Source organism: Diadema antillarum, unplaced genomic scaffold (assembly GCF_040938485.1).
Source record: "Diadema antillarum isolate AM-2024a unplaced genomic scaffold, OU_Dant_1.0 seq00000803_RagTag, whole genome shotgun sequence".
Taxonomy (NCBI): Eukaryota; Metazoa; Echinodermata; class Echinoidea; order Diadematoida; family Diadematidae; genus Diadema; species Diadema antillarum.
This window is the reverse complement of record NW_027271685.1, coordinates 199,266-221,693: the sequence shown is the minus strand read 5'-3', so window position 1 is coordinate 221,693 and position 22,428 is coordinate 199,266. Positions and strand designations below refer to the sequence as shown.

The 22,428-nt window shown below is 38.6% G+C and overlaps 1 protein-coding gene across 1 annotated transcript; it reads right to left on the bottom strand.

Annotated features, from left to right (window-relative positions):
• Positions 1-3,173: 3,173 nt before the first annotated feature.
• On the bottom strand, positions 3,174-6,495 carry LOC139739539 (uncharacterized). Its single transcript, XM_071650137.1, has 3 exons — positions 6,301-6,495; positions 5,298-5,436; positions 3,174-3,446 (listed from the first exon to the last, which is right to left on the bottom strand). Exons 1-3 carry the CDS (start codon positions 6,448-6,450, stop codon positions 3,355-3,357), a joined length of 381 nt encoding a protein of 126 aa, XP_071506238.1. The 5' UTR covers positions 6,451-6,495; the 3' UTR covers positions 3,174-3,354.
• Positions 6,496-22,428: the final 15,933 nt, after the last annotated feature.

Sequence of the window (22,428 nt, the reverse complement as noted above, 5' to 3'; positions counted from 1 at the left end):
TATCATACCCAGCAACGTCTGGTGAATTCAGATTTGGTCGGACTCAGGTGTCAAGAACAAAATGAATCAAAGGATTGGCCTATTGGTCAAATCACTGGTATTGATGCATGAATGAATTATGAGACATTACAAAACTCTTTTGTTGTCTTATTGCCAGGTTATATTACTACTGTAATGTCACAGATAGATTCTCTCCCCACCGCCACTGAAAAAGTAACATCTAACAACTACATGTACCATCCTGCCCATGATGGCTCTGAATTTTATGTTTTGTGCATCATTATACTTTTTTTTTTGGTAAACCTTGTGTACTACACTGGTAAATCTGGCTTCAGCCCTATATGACATTAAATGTTCATCTTATGCGGTGTTGCAAAGTTAAGTTGCAAATGATGGCATGTACAATGTATGTCACTGTAATACGAGTCATTTGTGTTGTTGAAAGTATATCACATACTGACCACAACTGGAGATTCTTATGTCCAGTGCTTTTATATTAACAACTCTGTTGTTTGTGGGATGGTTATTTTAAATCTAGTACCAGCTGTACAGAAGGGAAACGCTACATATCGTCGCTGGGGTGACAAGACCTCGTACTGTATCTACAAAATGTCAAATGTTCAGAACCAAAAAACATGGAGGCTAGAGCACTATAGCGAATGGGATAGCCTTTCCTTTGACATGCCGTGGTGGCTCCATTTTTGGGGTAAGACAGTTGGGATTTGGACAGGACACCACTTAACCTATTATTTGACCATTAATCCAAAATAGTCATTTTCACCAAAATTGCCGATACAAGGTCTTGTCACCCCAGCGACGATATGTCTTAAGCCAAAATAAAGGCAAGTGGATGAAGATATATTGTATTATCTAAAGTTCTTATGAAAATATATGTGGAAGCTAATGTATCGAAATGACAAATAAATATAATTGCGTCTAAATTGTGGTCGCAAACTTTCAAATGCTATACTGTATGTACGGAGTGGTTTATTCTGATGATTGTGTGTGACTAGAAGTGAGCATTTTGTAAATACAGCTGTATACTGATACATACACATACAATGTAATAAAAATTGTAACCGATGCCAGCTATTACATATGAAAAACTTTGTAGAATCCAGTGATGTTAGGACCTTTGCAACGGGATTATCCATACAAATTGTCTTGTCATTTTTCCCGTTCCAGATGACTTGGTCTTTAAACTTTCAGCAACAGGAAATTATTTATATGAGTACTTTCTTCTCTTTCATCATGATTAGTTTATTGCAACATACATTGCAGTACAACATACATTGCAGTACAACAAAAAAATCGTCAGGGAGCTTCGCATCTTATATGACACTTTTTTTTTTCAATATATCCTCAAGGAAACACATGTACATTTTACGACTCAATCATTCAAATAATATTTGAGTATACATGGGATTTGTCCCAGGATTCCAGCCCCTCTGATTCCCTTTTAAAAGGCAAGAGAAGCTTGCATTGATTTGCATATCTTACACTTTCTATGCCTCTTACACAACATGTGTCTAGGCTCTGTTCATAGGAATACTGTAATAGCTGGCTCCATATACCGACATCTAAGTGTGGTGACAGCATTTAGTGTATGCTGTCTGCACAATACAGTGGACTCCCGTTATAACGAAGCCCTTGGGACCGGCAATTTTCTTTGTTGTATCGAAATTTCATTATAACTGAACAAATAAACAATAAAAAAACATAGAGAGGATAATGCTGCGGCCTGAATTTTTATTTCATTGTAACCGGAATTTCGTTATAACCGTGTTCTTTTTAACGGGAGTGCGCTGTATATATGATTTTTTTCGCCTGCCTTTTATCTCTCAAGTTCATGTAATGCCACAGTAAATGCACATTGGAATGTTTACAAGGAGCCATCTATAACCAGTTCCAGATGTTTTCTCTCAAATACTGTTCATCATCAAATCTCTCAAGCAGCTGTTATATGCACAATATGACCTCTCACAGCTGGCTTCGAGTATCTCCTATTTATAAAAATACCAGCGCTTTTACACTGCAAAATTTATGATATTGGCCAATTGAATTATTACCATGCTATACAAATGCTACAGGTTATTAAGTATACAAGTCTTATAAAATATCAAAAATTACCTTGTACTCACATCTTTGCATTTATACTCGGTTTGTAGATGGGCATACCTATCTGTATACTAGTGTAATCGAGGAAGAGAGAATCCAGCTAAGAGTAATTTTTCTGCATCACATAATTCAAAACATCACAACTTTTGTACCTTTCACTAAAATTTGCTCAGGTAGTTCCAAATTTAATCTCCCTGCCTTTCTGCCTCAACTCAGAACAACTTCCAGCTTGGGGCTCCATCTCATTTCAATGTCAGCACGTGACAGAAGTTTAACATCAGTACATTAATGCAAGGTAATGGTCAGTTATTTTAGCAGTTTGGTACATGGGTGTAATCCCCTATCAACTCATACTGCACTACCAGTATGATCAAAGACTTAATGGCAACATTCCCTGTATAATGTTTTTTCCAACTATCCAGTGGGACATATGAGATGTACTTTCTTAAGAGATGTAGTTTCTTCTGACCTTACAGTGTCCCTTTAATAATAATTTAAAAAAAAGCAAATTAGTCCAAAATACTGGTACAATATTTTTTCTTACTGAGTGAGATTACCTTTTGCTTCACCTGAAACCTCAAAAACTTATCTTGTTTTTCCAATCAACATCCTAATAATAGACGATTTGCTTCTTTTCATGCAATGTCAATCGTGTGATTAACAGCGGATGGCAGCATTAGGCATGCACAAAAACGACAAAAAGCACCACAATCGCATGCTGTTTCATAGTCTACCCATATGATAGGGTACCTTGGTTGTTACTATGGCAACAATCTCACCTCGACTGATGGCATCCCGCATCACAAATTTACAATTAAGAAGATATATCATTCCCATGATCTTATGCAGCGTTGGTCCCCAATTCATACACAAAAATAACAGCATTCAGATGAAGAAAGTGCATGATTTTGTCCCATTTTGTTTTTTCTTGCCTGTGTGACACCTGACTGGCTTGTCGAGTGCACAGTGTCACATGACCTCTGCTTTTTAGACTGGAAATGAATGTTTACAGCATCCACCATGTCACTATTCTTGAAATTGTTTGGTACCTCTCCGCAGCTCCAATGAGTTTATGCAAGGAAGAATCACAGGCAAAATGCTCCTTTTTGGAATTGTATGTTCACAGTCAAATTACAGCGTGCTGAGATTTGATTTTGCACATGATTGATCCTAAGTCTCCAATGTAAATGGGGCCATGATTTTGAGACATGCTGCGGCTGTCCATATAGCCTTCTCTCAAGTCTTTTCAAGCTCTTCCAGGGCTGTCATCATGGAGTTGATGGTTTCTTGGAGCGCAGACTGCTTCTCCTTGAGAGCGTTCATGACATCTGAAATGCAGAGACAGTGAAAGAAGGAAAATGTAATTCTGGTACAAATAATGACTATCATTCATGCCTTTCTTAAAGAAAGAAACCAGAAACATTGATAGTGCTCCCACCATCCAACCCCTTTAAACATGAAAACAGGAATGATGATTTTATATTCTCTGAAATCTAATTATGATGCAAATATGTGGAAACATTTGGAGAATCACATATGCTATGTTCAGTTCATCAGGAGAATGGCATTATTTGCTTTTAGATGACTGGATGTTGGCACATTTCTTTTTTTGATATGTGATTCTTTTTTTTCCCAAACAAAATAGATAGTACAGTGCTCACCACTTAATCACAGTTTTTCTCCCGTTTAAGCGGTGCTCCCGCTTAAGCGATGGCCGGTATTGGCCCGTGCAAACCACACAACATGAAGTCCAGTATGTGGACATTACATTAAACCATGCACAGTTATCAAACCTGAGGTTAACCACAGTGACAAATACACACACGCTACGACACGCAGACACAAAACAGCGATAAGAAAGGACACGGCAGTCTTATGATTTTGGCAAATGCATTATCGGAACAAACCTCCATTCATATGATCCACAAAATAACCCAGTTTTTTATTTTTAGAGTTGAAAATACATACTGTAAAGTTTTGTGTATAGATGCACCCTTGTATAAGACGCAACCCAACTTTGGGACTTCAAAAAAAAAATGATTAGCGATCGCAATGACAATTTGATGGGATGGTGCAAGAGGCAACTTGGCTTGAGCAGACTTTCTTCTTTTGATATCTCTCGCCCTGGCCCGATCCCATGAATGACAGAGAAAAACAAAAACACTGCAATGATTAAACAACAAACCACTTGCTAGCAGCCATGCAGGTATCTCATGTAAGGTGAAGAATAAGGGGAAAAAAAACCCCAATGGTAGATAGAGGGAAACTGACAGTCTGACACCCAGCAAGCATGCCAGCCACCTGGCTGGCCAGGCTGAAAGGAATCTGCGTACACGCGCTTGTAGATTGCATGGATGGGGCCCTGGGAAAGGGGCAATTGATGTAATCTCAAAGTTGAAGTTTCACACAGTGCACTGCATGTTTTGGCACGCACACACAGTGAACTGTGTGTGTGTGTGTGGCGTGTGTTTGTGGGGCACACACAGTCACACATGAGTTGGCAACAGGGCTAAGAGGGAAGAGAGCTCAGTCTCTCAGCTAGCTACGTCTGTAGCTGGCTGGCCGGTGAGATCAGTGGACTTGATCGGTGAAAGTGCGTGGGTAGAGACTTGATAAGATGACGCTCAATAAGACCGCCTCTAGACTGTGCTACGTCTCACTGTCTAGGGTCTAATGGTAAATGTTTAGACTGCAGTCAGCATAATCTATTGGGAACTGGTGAGAAAATAATCCTTTCTAATTTTTTCTAAGGATTAATTTATTATTTTCACACATTAATACACAGACAATGGAAGTGTTTCAGCCAGATTTGTCCCGTTAAAGCGGTTCATGGTTCCGATAAAGCATTGGAAATAACACGTGAACATTTTGTTGCATCAAGTTTTGTTGCACTTAAACAGGTTTCCCGCTAAAGCTGTTCCTGACTAATGGGTGAGCACTGTAATACAAAATGAAGTGATACATTGTTGCATTAACACAGATGCAGAGGTAAACAAAGAAAGCTATGTTTTGATGAAATTGTTGAAAAGAGGAAATATAACTACCAGCAATGCATTTCATCATAAAGATGACCCTACAAGAGAGTTTGTCCTCCAGTTACAACTCTGTTGAAAATGAAAATGATATACTACAAACAACAAGTCAATACATCAGCACTTGGCTTCTAAGTTCTAACTCACCATGGATATAATCAGGATTGTGGTGGAGCATCATACAGATTTGGAAGGACTTCTCTGTTGGTTCTGCATACTGGAGGCCAGTTTCCCCGGCTCTCAGTTTGGACTCCCATTTCTCCCGTAGTATCGCTGCTTCCACAACCTGCAAGAATGGGGGAGGGGGGCATGAGGATGGTTCATTCCACCAAACAACTTTCCTGCAATCATTTGATTAGAAAGTGATGAACAGGAAGTGATCAATGTCTACTCATTTCCTGCTCGGGCGAGATGGAGCAAGAAGTTGAACTTGTAGGGTACGCGATTTTTATCATATCATCTTTTTTTTTTCTGGTGGTAACCATACACACTTTAGTTTAGAGTTTTTTCATTAGTGGATTTTCCTGATGGAAACATACATTATACTTTAGATAATCTAGAATTGTCTAGGAATTACAGGGCAAACTTCATCAACATCCACGGCAATAAGAATTTACGTACCAAGACGAGGTGAAATGGAGTCTTCAAGTAACCACAGCAAATAACATCAATATGGACGGTCCACGCGGTCATTCAAGAGTCATTTTTTAATCTAAATTTGAATGAATTAAATTTAGACTTGATCTGATAATGATATTATGAAAGTCCCCATTAGCACTGATTTGGAGGGGGTTCCTCATTCCTTTTCAAATAAACTGACTTTGAAATTGTCTAGCAAATGTCTAGCATATCTGCAGTCCTATTTTTTGCTAATAAAGTTTACTCCTCCTCTAAAGGTATGAAAGGTTTACACAGATGTTCTGGAATTTTTTCCAATCTGTGTACAGTGTAGATCTGTTTCTATTCGATGCCGTGCAACGCCCCGTAGCCAAGTAGGCGTAGCAGCAATGATGACCCAACCCAAGGCGCCCTACTTGAAATGAATGTTTATCCATCCTCAGACATGGACCATGCCATGGTACACTGCGCTCTGGTTGAGTGTGAGTAACATGGAAGTTATACTAGTGGGACTATTAAATATGACCCTTACCTTCGAGAGCTGTATGATGTCGCTCTGTAATTCTTTGACAGTGGCTTTTGTACATTCTACTTGACACTGAATTTCTGCGTGTTGCTGCTCTAAATCTGATATGTGGATAAACGTATCAACATCATCGCAGTTCTGGCAAATGGGATCCATACCATCACGTCCTTTGGTCTGATTCCGCACTTGTTTCGTATACACGGCTCGTATTCGTACATTGCGTGTGTACATACAGTTTGTACGTAGATTATGCATGATCCACCCCATCTAGATCTAACGTACACTCACACGTACACGTTATATGGTGCATCTGTGCAGTACACAGATCTTGTGTCGCGCACACACACACACAGGAGCTCTATCTAGTCTAAATATTCCAGTGCTTAGTCCAACAGAGTCTACGAAATACTAGTAGGTGATTTGTTCCAACTAATAACAGGTATATCCAGATACAGTATACATGGTCTTTCATCTACTGCCATACATCAGTGCTGAAACATTGATATTTTGAATGTGTTCAACACATAAATATAAATAACCTCACGAGTGGTCAGAGTACAGCTAGTGCCATTGGATTTTTTTTTTTTAATTCCACATAGAGTGCTCAGTAAACAAGACTAACTTCAGACGAGCGACACCTCCTAACTTTGGGCCAATGAGATGCTCGAGTCCTGCACACTGCAGTGTCACACGCGCGTTCCGAATGTTTGAAGTTTGAAGTTTGAAGTTTGAAGTTTGAAGTTTATTTGAACAATTTCTAACGACCCCTTTCGGAGTATGAGAAATTTACAATGTCTTTGTAACAGTAAAATACAACCAACATGATGTTACATATATACATACATGTACGAACAACAATAGTAAGTACATTGAAAACACGATGCAATGGGATGCCTGACACAAAAAGGACATCAAGGCACCCATGTACACTGCCCATATGTGTGTATATACTTTATCATACATAAAACATGTATTCATATAATTATGCATGTACACACATACAACAAAATTTCCAGGTCCAGAAGACCTCGCTGTAACAAGCTACCACTGTAGTTCTGTCGTGTACCATATTTTTAAACAGTCGTGTAAAAAGAAAAGGTGGTGAGTTCTAGGGTTGTAGTAATTAGGCTATAGATCTGTTACTAGCTTTCAAAATTCAGCTAATCATTTGACAACTACAAAGATATCATTCAATTTTCAAAATATATGGATTAAGTATTCGGGCATCAAATATGGTAAGTGGAAAATGAGATCATGAATTTTTAGATGAATACCAAAAGTGAGGAATTGAATAGTTACGAATACAGTCAAACCGGCCACCTGTCTATAGCAGCCACTAAAAAATCCCCCAGTGAAAACCCCTGTTAAAAACTCTGTGTATAGCGGCCACATGTCTATCGCGGCCAGTGGCCACAAATATTGTTTCCCGCGGTAGATTTTAACCTGTCTATAAGCGGCCACAGACCCACATGGAGCCGTAGCCGAGCCGATAATTTAGCGTGTTTTTCTGCTTTGTAGCCGTGCCATCACCGTGGGCAAGGTTCAGTGATCGCCACCGCTGCATTCATCACTCATTCAGTCATAGTAAATGCACCAAGCTTTCTTCACGACTGTGCACATGCTAAGATGTGCAACAACTTAATAAACACCGGCATTAATTGTTCAATGTATGAAAAACACATGTGCCTACGTATACACATACATATTGTATACATGTATTATACAACAATGATACGTGTGAATATAGACAATGCACATAAAAGTCGGATAACCTGTCTATAGCGGCCACCTGTCTATAATGGCCACTCTTTTCGTTTCCCTTGGGTGGCCGCTTCAGACTGGTTTGACTGAACCTGTACACAGGTATATACAAGCTTTCTCTTGAGCTTGCCCCTCACTACGGGCCGTCGCCGGGTGTTTGGATGGTACCTTTTCAGATACAGAATATAAACAACCACATTCTTGTCATTTTTTTTAAACATTGCTCACTTTCCGTCTAGACTGATCTAGATTAGATCACAAGAAGTAATGCTATTGTGACACCAAATGCATACGTTTCCCATTTATATTCGGAAAGTGTGCAATTCCCACAGACCACATGCAGCAAAATGTCAACCCGCCTCTTTGTATCCTTTTCAGGATCCGAGGAACGTTTGTTTTGTTTTGTTTTGGGGTTGTTGCTGTTGTTACTGTGGGGGGGGGGGGGGGGGGGAGTGGCGCATGTGGTTGGTTTGGTCACTAATCAATGTTCCCACCCCCATCCCCGTTCGATTGGAAGAATCTCGGGGCTGCATTATTCACTGTCATGTTTTTTTTCTCTCTCTCTCTCGTGTGTGTGTGCGTTTTATTTAATGTTTTTAAATACTGTAGTGTGCGTGAGTGAAGTGAAGCCCTCACACCCCCACCCCCTTCCACTTCGCTTGCCTTTGTTATAGACCAGGAGCGGATCCAGGAATTCCGTAAGGAGGGGGCTCATTCACAAAATTTCTCTTTATTTTTTTATTTCAACAAAAAATAAGGGGGGGGGGGGTGTGCTCCCGGTGCGGTCCTCCCTGGATCCACCACTGTATACTACCAATAACTCTTGACCACCACATTCTCGTATGAATTCATGGTCATTCACAAACTCTCATGACCATAATCACGGTGTAAATAATTTTCCCCTTCTCAAATTGCAGGAAAATGTCCACTGTGTCTCGAGTGTAGGACCGGTGCAGTGCAGTAATCAAATCAAATCATACACACACACACACACACACACACACACACACACACACACACACACACACACACACACACAAATAAAAAAAATAGAACATCCCCCAGAGAAATATTTGTGATATTCTCCCTTCATTACCTATGCCAGCATTGTCTGTCTGCTTGTATGTTTGCAAAAATAATCAAGAAGTTGTAAATAGATTTAGCTTAAATTCAAAGTTGATAATGACACAAGAAACAGATTATCGAATTTTGGTAGTGATCTGGGTCACCGTCTCGATCCAGGATTTGTTTGTTTGTTTGTTTGTTTTTCTTAAAGGATTCGTTGTCATTGGCGAATAGGGCCAACAAACCGATGGAATTCAAGTCTCTATAGCTCGTATTTGATGTGTGCATTATAGACGCACAGCGGCAGGAAGCGCAAGCTAAGGAAGACTGAGAAAATATATATAAAAAAAGAAAAATCTCTATCAAAATTGTCATTAACATTGCCAATGTCAGACACTAGAAAGGCTTCTTTGTCATTGGGAAAGTGGGCAATTTTCAGCATGTGTGTATGGGTAGACGAGTTGCTGGGCGGAGGTCTGTGTGCAATCGAGCTCCGAGTGCCTTTTTAGTTTTGTCAAGTAGCCGGAATATATTCCCAGTCTGTCCACAGTACCACATTTGTCAACATGGACTAAAGTCATCATTACAAATTCTGTACAATGTACAAAGATCACACTGAGAACTACTCCTCCCCCCCCCCCCCAACCGCTCAACCTGCGGGATCGAAAACGAGTACATGAGGATGGTTATTTGATTTGTACCAATGTAACGATTTTACAAGAAACTGATGAATTCATCAATCATGTGAGCAAGAAGCTAAGATTCCCACCCCACCCCATAACTTACACGCCATATAATGAATATGTATAAGACTGCCGCGTCATCACAGTCTAGCTAGCCTATCAAATCAGACACACATTCGAATACGCGGGCGATGCGCTCATAATTGCCGGCCGCACGCGCAGTATAGTAATCTGGGATATTATTGTCCGTGTGTTTTATTATGTATGCATGGCTATGGATATGGATGTGTAGCTAGGTCACCCCCGGCTCCCTTGGCCGTTTTGTGCGTTTAATACATACTGGTAGTATACTGTATTATATACCTCTATATATAGATTCCTCTCATCTGATTGGTTAAAAGTGGAGTCATGAAAATAGCTGTGCCACATTTTTGATCAAAATGACGTCATGATTTACTGTGCCCGGGTCATAGAATCAACTGTCCTGTAAATAGGTTTGGAGCAAAGAGATTATTTCTCTTTGGTTTGGAGACAGTCGCAACCCCGTAGGCCTACACATAGATCACTCATATTATGTACGCACCAATGATACGACCGCCGCGCTGTCGATCAGCGTTGATTACGAGTGCTGTAAAAGAGACTTTTCGGTATCTATATTTCGGAATCTATATTTTCGGTATATAAAACAAATAATGACAGCTTGATATTCGGGGCACAGTTAAAATTATGTAGGCCCTCGGTGATGTGAAAACCATAATTTTAACTGTGCCCCTCATAGCAGTCATATTTGTATAATAGTGCCTTGCATGCATGCTCAGCTCAGCAGATGCCCCTGTATAAGCAGTTATTTTCGCGAGGGTTTAATTTTCGCGAATCAATGTTGGACCGCGAATTAACAACACCCGAAAATGACGCCCATGCGCTGGTGTAATAGTGCACTTACGACAGCTTTGTGTCAATTCGCGAAAACAACATCTCGTAAAAATATCCATGATCTCCTCATTCCTGAAAATATCTGTACGCGAAAATAACAGCTTAGTTAGTGATCATCGGGCCGCGTGTTTTTTTAGACGGTAACCCTAACCCTAACCCTAACCCAACGTGTTTCCCATAGGTTTAATACGCGCAATGCCCCAATCTGTGCCGTCTTAAAAAAAACGCGGCCCGGCCGTGCGTTACTAATGTTGCATGCATGCTCCATATCCATGCGCGTAACACGCCGGTCAGTATAGGTACGTACTGTACATTCATTTGCGCTTGCAGTATGAGCTGGTCTACATGGTATGGATGGCCCGGCTAGCTTAGCTCCTCTCTAACGTTAGCTCTAAATTTCATTGTGAAAAGTTTCAAAATGATCCGGAAAGTGAAACCAAGACGGTCGCTCCCAGCTTCAAAAAATAGATCTAGATTGGCTGTTCATGCTAAACCAAGGACAAGGTTGAACTCATCTCAGCAGGACTCTGAGGAGGGCAATCTTGGTCAAAAGAGAGCCCATTCACCGGAAGAGGACAAGAAAGAACTGCATCGTATCCATGAACGGTAATATAGTCCCCGTACACACATGACATGTGTCACCTCTCCACTCTCGTGGACGAAAATGGAAAACTGTGTTGAAGTGAAACTGGGTGCCTTCATCACTCAGGGCTCAAAAATTTAATCATTCAATTGTCTGTCTACTGCTCGTGCAGTGGTCTATCCGTTGCATTAAACAGTTACATCGTATTGAGACTTGACACCTCGAGACGGTAGGATTAGAGTAGGACTCGGAGTCGTACTAGGCAATAGGGCCTAGACTCGCTAGAGTAACTTAGGACAGGAGTTGTGTACCAAGGCCAGGGCAAGGCATAGCATCTACACTACAGTAGGAAGGGTCCTACTCCTACACCTACTAGGCTAGACTAGCGTACATGTACGTACTAACTACTATTACAACTTAGTAGTCTAACGTTACTCCAACAGACCAGTAATCACACTCGATACTAACACTTGACACTAGTCCCTGGACTTATCAAAATGAAATTTAACTATTTAAGGGCAGATAATTAGTATTAAGCAGTTCCTTGGTCATTTCAAAATTTAAAAGACCCCTATGCCTAACAATTTGTTAGACCTATTAACTGTTACCTCTGAGTCTAAAATCACTTTGAAAGTTTGGGATCTAACTTTGGTTTTCAAAAAAAAAAAAGAAAGAAAAGAGAGAAAGACCGAAAAAATGAACTCGACAAGTCCAATCAATGTACCGGTACTACAAAATGAGGGCAGACCCAGGCTCGGACCCCAGCCAGGGCAGAGGTGCATAGGACCAGGCAATACCCTCGCACTTAACACATACAGTCTAATTAGAAGTAGAACGTCTGGTTAACGTTAGGGGTCTACATAACCCCGGCGCGGGGTGCTGTAACTAGAAACACGGTACGTGTTGGGGTCGCTGGTGCGGTTAGATTTGGTTATGCATACAAAGAAGGGGGGGAAAAAAAGGAAAAAGAAAACCAAACCAAAATGCAAATAAATAGTCATATGCGACAGTTGAGTGTTAGTTACTGTCCCATGTTAATCAATTACAATCATTGTATTAATTTGTACAGTGGACTCCTGCTTAAAGTCCTTGTAACCAGCAGTTTTCTTTTGATATATTGAATTTCTTTATAACCGAACAAGTAAACAATAAAAAAGATTGAGCCAATATTGTTGTGGTCTGAATATTTTCTTTGTTGTAATCAGAATTTCGTTATGACAGGATTGCACTGTCTGTATCTTATACGATGGCAGACTTATCTGTATGGTGATGTAGTAGTATCTAATTGTATTAGAAGACATGAGTCCTATCAGAGTTGTGGCAACCTCTGGTAGGAGAGATGGACACCTTATTGACAAAGTTTTCAACCATGTAATGTCTATTGCCTTCAAATATGTCAATGCCTTTAGTGTCTTTACCTTTCAGACAGAGACACCACAGCCTAAATGTAGCCATAAGGAAAATCATCTCCACAATGCCTTCTTGTGAACCCAATGAACCAGAAACCAAGGTAAATACAAATTTATATGCATTTCCATTAATTTTTAACTTTACTAGAATTTAAATGCCTAGATAGATGTTCTAGATAAATAGAGGGAAATCACATTTACTTGTAACAAGATTGTTTGATAACCTGATTATAAGAACTCCTTCTGGTCACCTTTTACCATTTAAATTCTAATATTATACTTAATAAACAGCTTTGGTGCATGTTGTTGCTGTTTTTTAATCTGTGTGGATGTGTTAGTAATTTTGCATTCTTTTATCAAGAAGATGCATCCATTTAGTTGATGTCTTTGTTACATATACTTATTAAAAATGTACATTTTCTGCTTTCATAAAATCTTTTTCATTGTTCAGTCATGTCTACTTTTAAAGCAAAAACAACAACAACAATGTTGTGAAATACCACCCCCATCATAGACCTTTGATATTCTCTCTTTCTTCTTCCAGCACTATGTCTTGAGGAAGACAAGTGACTACATCCAGTTTTTGGAAGACAAAATTTCAGAGCTGTGTGCTGCCATGCACATTGAACCCCAGAACAGAGATAGAAATTTGTCGTTCAGTTCTCCCATCTACACCTGCATAGGTGAGTCGTCTATAAAGCAGCAGTATGCATCTATATTATTAGGGCTCGACACTATTTTTTCTGGTGGCCTGTTTGGACCACTACTGACTAAATATATATGGATTACAAATTTTGGTGGCCCTAACCACCCACCCCAGAATTGGCCCAAAATAAAAGTAAACATAGCAACCCATTTTGAATCTTAGTTTCCCAAATGGGTCACCAAGAGATAACCTTGTTGGACATTTGCAGTTCATGATGTTAAATAATGTATGATGTTGATAATTTTGGTCACATAAACATTGGATATCACTGTTATATTAAGGTATTAAAAGTTTTTTCTAATGCGTAGTCAGATTGAAAATTAGTAATTTTGCAAATGTATTAATATCCGTTCAATCTTTCAATGCAGACACTTACAATCCATCATCAAATGTATCCATTTTACAGATGGAGTGCAAAAGGAAATTGCTGCCAATGTCCCTGTAAGCCTCAATGATTTGGAAGAGCTAATGAGCAATCTAAACTTTCGAATGACCAAGAGTAGAAGTTTCAGATCCAAGAGGAAGTCGTGCAGGAACAAAAGGAGCACAGGTATGAAAAAAACTCAGACCTCTTGTCCCAGTGCAGAGGACGAACACAAAATCTTGGATGAAGTGGAGCATTTCTACCAGGAGGGGAAGGATTCACAGGAAGAAGTAGCAAAGGGAGAAAAAGGGGACTCACAAGAGAGTTTCCAAGGTGATGCATCTGGAAGCAGCATGATGTGCTCTGAGAGCCCAACAGACTTGGACTCTTCCGGTGTAAGCAACACGAACACTTCCTCATCTAGTAGCTGGGGCACGACATCTGTTGATGATGGGTTTGCCAGCGGCGGGAAGGCGCAGGAGTCCACACAGGAGGATCGATGCAGCACCCATTCAAGCCAGGAGAAGGAAGAGACTCTCTCTGATCTTCTTGGGAGAGACATTGCCACACTAAAAACAAAGTACATCCCCAGCAAAGAACAGGTTGATTCAGTGAACAAGCCTCACAGCAGTGGTATCACAGAGACCAGGCAGGATTGGGTGGCAGTTCTGGCAGGGGGTGAATCCAACCTCCAAAAAGCATATGGACATTTGCACAGCCTGGAATCAAGTAGTGGGGAAATCCCATTTCCTGCTACAAGGGGATGTAAGGCAAAACGCAAACAACCGGAGAGTGGTGTGTTCTTGCCAATCTTACCATCATCTAGCTACCAGTCACTGGAATTGAACCATAAGCATGGTCTTCCTCATGGAACTCTTATACAGAATGACAAAACGTCTGGCCGTTCTGACAACATCGCATCTGTCCAGTCCAGCCACACCGTCAACCCATCTCTCACACATCAGTCAAAGTTAAACCAAAGAACTGGCTTCAAGAAGAGGTCCTTGGCCACTGGTCGAAGCTGCAAAACTCGTGGTGATGCTGGTTCCAGCATGTCCTACACCAGCATCAATGTTAGCGATCAGGGGTTACGTTTCCAACCAGTCCAGCAAACTGTCGACATTCCCCTTGATGTCGGACCAGATCCGCAGCTGTTGTCCTCCATCTATGGGCTTCAGTTCCCCACCAGGCGGACCTGGCTCAACGGCTACCAGCTCTTTACAAAAGTCAACCAGAAGAGATTCAGAGAGTGAGTGTGGGAGACAGTCTATATCACTGTACAATCATCTAACATAGCACTGGTAATTTCGTTTGGAATCCAACTTGAATATTTGTTGGCATCTAGAAGGAGGGGGGGGGGGGATGGGCAAAATGTGTCAAACTTTCAAATTACTCTAAAAAAATAACATCTATCAGATGGATTACAGTGATACATGATTCAGCATAGTTGTTTCTATGACCTTGTGCTGTGTTCGTCAGCACCCATTTCTTAAAAGCAATGTTTTATAGTGAGTATGGGCATAATGTGAATCACACAAATTCATGATGTCAATGGTGCTCTGAAAAAAAAAATTGTAGTAAAACAACTCATCATTTCAGATTTTTGATAATCAAGAACATTGGAAAAAATAATGGTCTTCTTATTTCAACACCTTATCTTACCTTACCCCTACAGTGGATGGCCTCACCTGAAAGACAAGGAAGTCGCGAAAGTGGTTAGTCAAGCTTGGCAACAGCTATCAGAACCTTACAGGAAACTCTACAGGTAACCAACCATTCTTGGGCAATTTCTTTTCTTGTGTTGATTTTTTTTTAAGCTTTATTCATTACAGGGTTTGGTCGGGGTTTGATATCAATAGCAGAAGCCCAATCTGCCCACGAAATTACTACCTGTTGTCAAGATGAGAGCCAAAGGGCACTATAGTCTGCTTGGCCATACCATGGAATTGTTTAGTAAAGCTATTAAACTTTTTAGCGTCTCTGTCATTATTACATTTTTTTTTTTCAAAATTATATTGCAGAGTAACTTGCAATATGGAATCTCCTGTCGATGCGACAGATGAGTAGGCTGACCAGTCATTTGCAGAGGTGGGTTCTCGTGTGAGAATGAAGTCCAATTCTTGATGCACATGATCTACAGGTGCTACAAAGAAAGGACTCCAAAGTAGTTGAACTCCTTGTCTCCCTCTTTGACCAGATGGCTATTGCTCTGTTGGTTTCAAATGTCTCAGTGCCTTGGGTACATTGTTGCCTCCATAGAGCTCTGTACACATACCCTTTACTTCAGCAAACATTAATGAACGAGAGCAGCTTATGAGCTAAAAGAGATTTGAGTGTTTGGTGATGGCCAATGTTGCTGAATGAGGTGGTGTCTAATATTTCTTTCTGTTATTTGTCATTACCAACTGCTTTTTGCATACACATCATTTTTCAGTCACTTGTGCTACATGTTCATAAGCTTCCTTCTGACAGGCACTTTAATCACTTTTAGCAGTTTGAGCTATTAAATGTTCTGAAATGTTTCAGCTTTTTATGCTTCAATTCATTTTCTCTGCATTTGAGTGTTAATTGTGATTGTAATCTTGGGCATTATAGGCTTTGCGCAGATAACGATTGCTCATTTAATTCCCCCTGTCAACAATGACTCAACCATTCCTTTAAAGGACATATAATATAGTGGCATGTGATATCCTATGTGGAAATCATTTACTCTATGTCCATATTCTTTAATAATGGTGACATTCTTCTCGCTTTCTTGTTCTCAGTCAAGGAGCCCGGGAATGGAACCGCTGGTACAAGCACCAAGTTGAAACTAAACATTGAGTGTGTTGACACTCCCTCCATACTAATAACCCACGTAACCAGAACACCATCGATCCAGCAAGGAGAGAATGGTTCACTGTTATGTTTTTTTGTTAAATGATAATGAGTAAAACAAGACATGCAAATGATGTCATTTGGTGATTCTTCACTGTAAAAGGCAACATATATTACTTTGATTATGCATATAAATTTTTTTTTCTACTTTAATCCTTTCCTCTTTAAAAAAAAAAAAGTTTGTGCCAATTTGAAAGCATACAATAATTTTGGTCATTTTTTTTCCTCCCCATTGAATCATCTATGTGAAATAGTTTAAAATCAGTTATAAAATACAGTTATGGCTACTGTCTTTTGTGACATTGCATGTGTTAAAGGGTCTATTCTGTTTCAGCAACAATGCAAATTGCTCTGCTCAATCTGCAACCCCAAATTTGCTCCCAGTGTCAAATAACTGTTGTCGTCCTCTCCAGTATTAAAGCTCTCAGACAGTTTTTGCGTTTATTTATCCTCGATGAGTGAAACACGTACATGTCTCGCGCAGAATCTTATAATAGAAGATGCTCAAGGGGCGATGCAAAAACTTTCAAATCACATGGAATAGCGAGTGTCAGTCTTAAGAAGACAAGGTTACCTAGTGCATTCTTGAAGGAATACCACATGCAAGAACTCCTTTGTTAATTACTCTCATTGTACTTTATTGCCATTGCCGTGTTTTGCCTTTGAGACCCTTTCCATGGTTTCAGCCTACTTTTCGTTCATGTAATGTATCTGGAATTTTCTCTCATTAGAATTTCTTTCTTAGAAAATTCCCCTTTATCACAAGAGGACAGCTCAAATGTTTTGCAGTTATTTTGAAATGATTATGAATTATAATGTTTGGGCTCACCTTGTTAAATGATGTACAGTGTACTTCTCTTATAATGAACATTGTTGTAACGAAATTCCGGTTACAAAAAAAAGTAAAAGTGCAGGCTGGAACATTATTTGCTCTATGTTTTTGTATTGTTTATTTGTTCGGTTATAACAAAATTTCAATATAATGCAAGAAAACTGCTGGTCCCAAGGACTTCGTTATAATGGGAGTCCACTGTATTATTTAGATTATCACAAGTAAAATGTTTATCACTGAATGTAAATATGCAAATTATGTAGAGCACAGATGTACCTGATACCACTCATGTTTGTAATGGTGATTGTTAGTAATTTGTGATTGGTTTTGTTAGGTTCATTTGGATTATGGAAAATTGGTTATTGCAGTTTCATTTGGATTATGGATGATGATTGTTTTTCGATACTTTATGAAAAATCTAATCTCAGACCACAAAGTTAACATCAGCATTAGATCATGCAATTTTCTGTTGGATTTGTACGTGAATTTTATCATTGATCTTCAGTAGTGGCTCTGTTCAGATTTTGTTGGTGATGATATAAAACTTCAATTAATGCATCATTCTCTAAGTTACATTTAATTTTGAATCAAGAAGTTAACATAGGGCTCCCTTGGCACATCTACCATTATGATGCTCTAATTTCAGCTTTCTTACCTTAGCTATATAATGTGCATTTGACAAATAATTAAGTTTGTATGCAAACACGATGTGTCATTTACAGATTCTAGAAAATGCTGATCTAACACACAAACAAGTTCCCATGAAGGAACCTCCAAAGACATTTTTTGCTAGAAGTCTTTTAGAAAACACATCATAATTGGCAACAAACTATTTGACACCAATGGAGATGAACACTTATATTGATTTTAACATGTTCAAAGTGTTGTATATATTTTTCTCAAAAATTTGAGTATTGCGATGAATGTGAATGTCAATTTCATTTGAGAGCTATTTGCATTATGTAGTGAATTTTACCAGACAAATCAATACAGAATATGGGCTATTCAAAGGGAAAGTCCATGCTGATATCATGTTGCTTTGTAAAAATCAGTTTAAATTTGAAAAAAAAAAATCAGTTTAGATTTGGAAAAAAATCAGACACACACAGAAACTTATACACAGTTAAAGTTTATGGAGTAGGACAAATGAGCAACTCTGTGTGACATAAATGTTGAGCAGCTTTCCATTTGGTTTGCACACAAAATCACTGAATTTGGTTTTTGGTTTTTTTTTTCTTGCAAAAAAATTTCCTAAGGCCTGTTCTTGGTATAGAATAACAGCAATGTTTTTGCATGTTCTGCTCAGCAGGCAATTTCTGTCGGTGCCTATATATATTGGAGGAAAAATTAGAATTAGTGAAAGTTTGTGCGCAAAACAAGTAAAGAGCTGCTTAACATCTACATCACAAAATCTGTCTAAATTTTTAACATCTCATGACTTTTTGCTGTGTGTGATTTTTACCAAAATTTTCACTGATTCATTCATCAGATTTTGCCGTTTTCATGCAGAGCAACATATCAAGATAGAACTACCCTTTGATGAAAACAGATGCCAAAAGTTTTGGGCAAAAGCAAAAATGGATAGAATTATGTTGATGCATATTTGTATATATTGTTTACAAAGGTGAAGAAGATATTTTCAGTGGGATATTTGTTAAAATCTGAATGTATATTTACACCCCATGGCTGGTCTTCCTTGATGTTAAAAGCGGTTCCATGACATATGCTCCTGTGACAATTGCTTACATGAAATATCTGCACGCTAAGCCAAACATAAATTCTGCCCACAAACATAACAAACTTAATCTTAATCCTCACATCAAACTAAACCTAAAACCGTATCACAACCCTAACCCTAACCCTAACCCTAAGTCTTTGGAGGAAAATAAGACAGGAGCAGCTGTCACAGGAGCAAATGCCATGTCACCATAAAAATCTGATGTCCTCAAAGAGCGTAGAAATGCACCTAGTGGCGATGTTTTAAAGAACAAATGAATAAACAGTATACCTGTATGTATGTTTTAATGGTATGTACATAGATGTGAATAGCAGTTTGAAACTAAAGCAGCATACATTGAAAAAGTGTTAATGATTACTGAAAGTCCAATTCCTTTGGATATACAATTATATATTTCTTCCAGAATGGTTGTGAGATAAAGGCTATTTCTTCTGTGGAGGAATGCCTCGTAAGTGATGTAACCCCATTTCAAGAGCAGTCGCCATGATATTTTTGGTTCAGTGTGGAAAATCATTACAGTACCACATCTTGTTAACAAGAACATGCACCATAATATGGCCACAGCAAGTCTTCATGTACAAGGTGCACTAATTGCTTACTCTTAATAAGATCTATTAAAGGCAAGGCAATTTAGTGTAGTTATCCCCAAAAGAGTTGTTTAATGAAAGAAAGTCAAAGGAGACACAATTTTGAAGCAGTACATGTACGTGGTAAACTTGTGTACATAACAAAAATTCAGTGGATGCAAATAGTTGCTTTTGGCTTGTATTTGTGTTTTAAAAATTACAATACGATATCATGTTGGGATTACAAAAATAAAAATCCCTTTTTACTACCTGTAACCAAATGCTGTCAATGCAAACAATTTATACAGTAGTACCATTTCTCACACGGAATGATTCCCTTTATAGATCTTTCCAAGCTTGATTATTCTGGTGTTACATGTGAAAGCATTCCCGAGAGAAGAATAAACCTGTTGAAATCAACACAAAGTAAAAGACGACTCGCATAACTTTTTTTTTTCTGTGTGTGTATTTGTACATAGTGCATGGCATAATTACTCCATGATTTCTGAAGTGTCAACAATAACATTTTAAATGACTGCATGTAGGCATTGAAATGTGCATTGTGCCATTTCCTTTTTACACACAGATTTCACAGAAATGCATGAAATATCAAAGTCATACAAAAATATATATATCTGTATTTTCATGTAAGTACATGACTTATCAAATATAATAAGCACTTATTTAGCACCGTAGTATGGTTGTATAATAGGAGCACACACTTTTCTTATGGTACAAAGTGAACCTTTCATTGCGCAAATGATGAGCATGTCTTGAATATCTTTTGATGTCCATAGCAAACTGAATGATACATGCAATTCATTGACTGAAATCTATGGTAAAAGAAGAAAAACAAGAGTAAGCTCATGGAAAAACCCACTTTGACTGCAAGAACAAATACTAGCAAAAAAGTACCAGATACATCCATGCATTAAAATTGATTGGAGTTATCTGAACCTGAACTCCACACCTATGATGAAGTATGTTTCTAACAGAGTGTAATCCCTGAAATGGCATGAATGTAATTTACTGGTATTTCATGTCAGTAAAGTGGAGCTTTTAAAGATTTTCACAGTTTATATGAGAACATGAAGACATTGAGGCTTTCTATAAAAGAATCTGTACAGAGTTCGACAATGATTATTCAAGTGATAAAAAAAGACAATGACAGCAAAGCATGAACAATGGCCAAGGCATAAATGACCCGCACATGACTGGATTTCAGCAACTTGCTGGATTGTTTTCCTCTTTCTCATTATTCGGACAAACCCAAAACTGTTTTGGACATTCAATTCATGATTCAATGAGATGTGTTTGATTGCAATATAAAAACAGTTGAATGGGAACACTTAAAAAAAAATCAACAAAAAATGGCAAGACTGTCATACATAATTATTCAAACTGCAGTGAGTTGGCCTGTGAAATACAATGTACAGTGCACTCCCATTATAACGAACACAGTTATAACAAAATTCCTTTTACAAGAAAAAGTAAAAATTTGGGCCACAACATTATCTGCTCTATGTTTTTTTAATTGTTTATTTGTTGGGTTATAACAAAATTTCGATATAGCGAAAGAAAACTGCCGCTCCCAAGGACTTCATTATAACAGGAGTCCACTGTATGCAAAGAAAAAATATCTTTGTTACAGTACTGGCAAAGTATTGAAATTACATTAAAGAGGACGGATATGTACAAATTTCTTACATGATCAAACGCATCAGAACATTAACAAGAAATAACACAAACTTCATAACATTGTAATAAAAAATGCTGCATCTGTTTAAACAAAACAAAAAATTAAAGGAAACAATAGGTACAAATATCATGCTGCATATCTAAAGGGTGGATTTGCCACTTAAATTACTAATGTACAAAGCAAATGATAATGTGTATCACATTTAAATCCTTGATGCATAGCATAGCTTGTGCATATATTTACATTCTTCTCCATTAACACCCTGTCAAACATACAGAAAGCATGGTTTTTAAAAACATACTCCTGTTGAAGAATTACAATGATAGAGTGGCCTTAGAAGTAAGATGATTTCAAGTACTTATGCAGCAATTATTTTTGGTGAGGCAAATACAATGACAAGGTAAAACTAAAATGAACCAAATGGGATATTTACACATGCTGGAAAAGGAGAATTGGGATTTTATTGTAGTAGTAAATGTATATCTATTAAAAAAAAAAAAGCCAATCTGCATATTACTGGCTTTTGCACTGATACATATATTTTAGAGCATTGGCATACTGTGATTATCCACAGCCTGACACTTGACCATAAGTCATATTTTTATGTCCTTACTCAAGAAAACACAAGGAAAAAAAATGATCCACATCCAACTCAACGTGACAGAACATGCCACCTACCAATATATATTCATTTTAATGGAATCTAGCCCCACTGGTAGCATACCCATGTAACAGCCAATTATTGTTTGGCAGGACTGTCTTACACAACAGCCATTCTTTGCCTTTATCACACAATTTCCTTTATAGCGGTCAGTCTACTAGTGACGACTCAAAGGTAACCTTTTATTTTTCTTCTGTGGCCAGCTTCATTCTGACCCACAGGGAAACGAGAAGTGATTTTCTTCAGATTCTTACACA

Coding starts and splice junctions, on each gene's coding strand:
- LOC139739539 (XM_071650137.1), bottom strand. CDS start 6,450: ATGGATCCCATTTGCCAGAACTGCGATGATGTTGATACGTTTATCCAC. Junction 5,437..6,300: donor ACATCATACAGCTCTCGAAG/GTAAGGGTCATA, acceptor CCATTCTTGCAG/GTTGTGGAAGCAGCGATACT. Junction 3,447..5,297: donor CAATCCTGATTATATCCATG/GTGAGTTAGAAC, acceptor TCTGCATTTCAG/ATGTCATGAACGCTCTCAAG.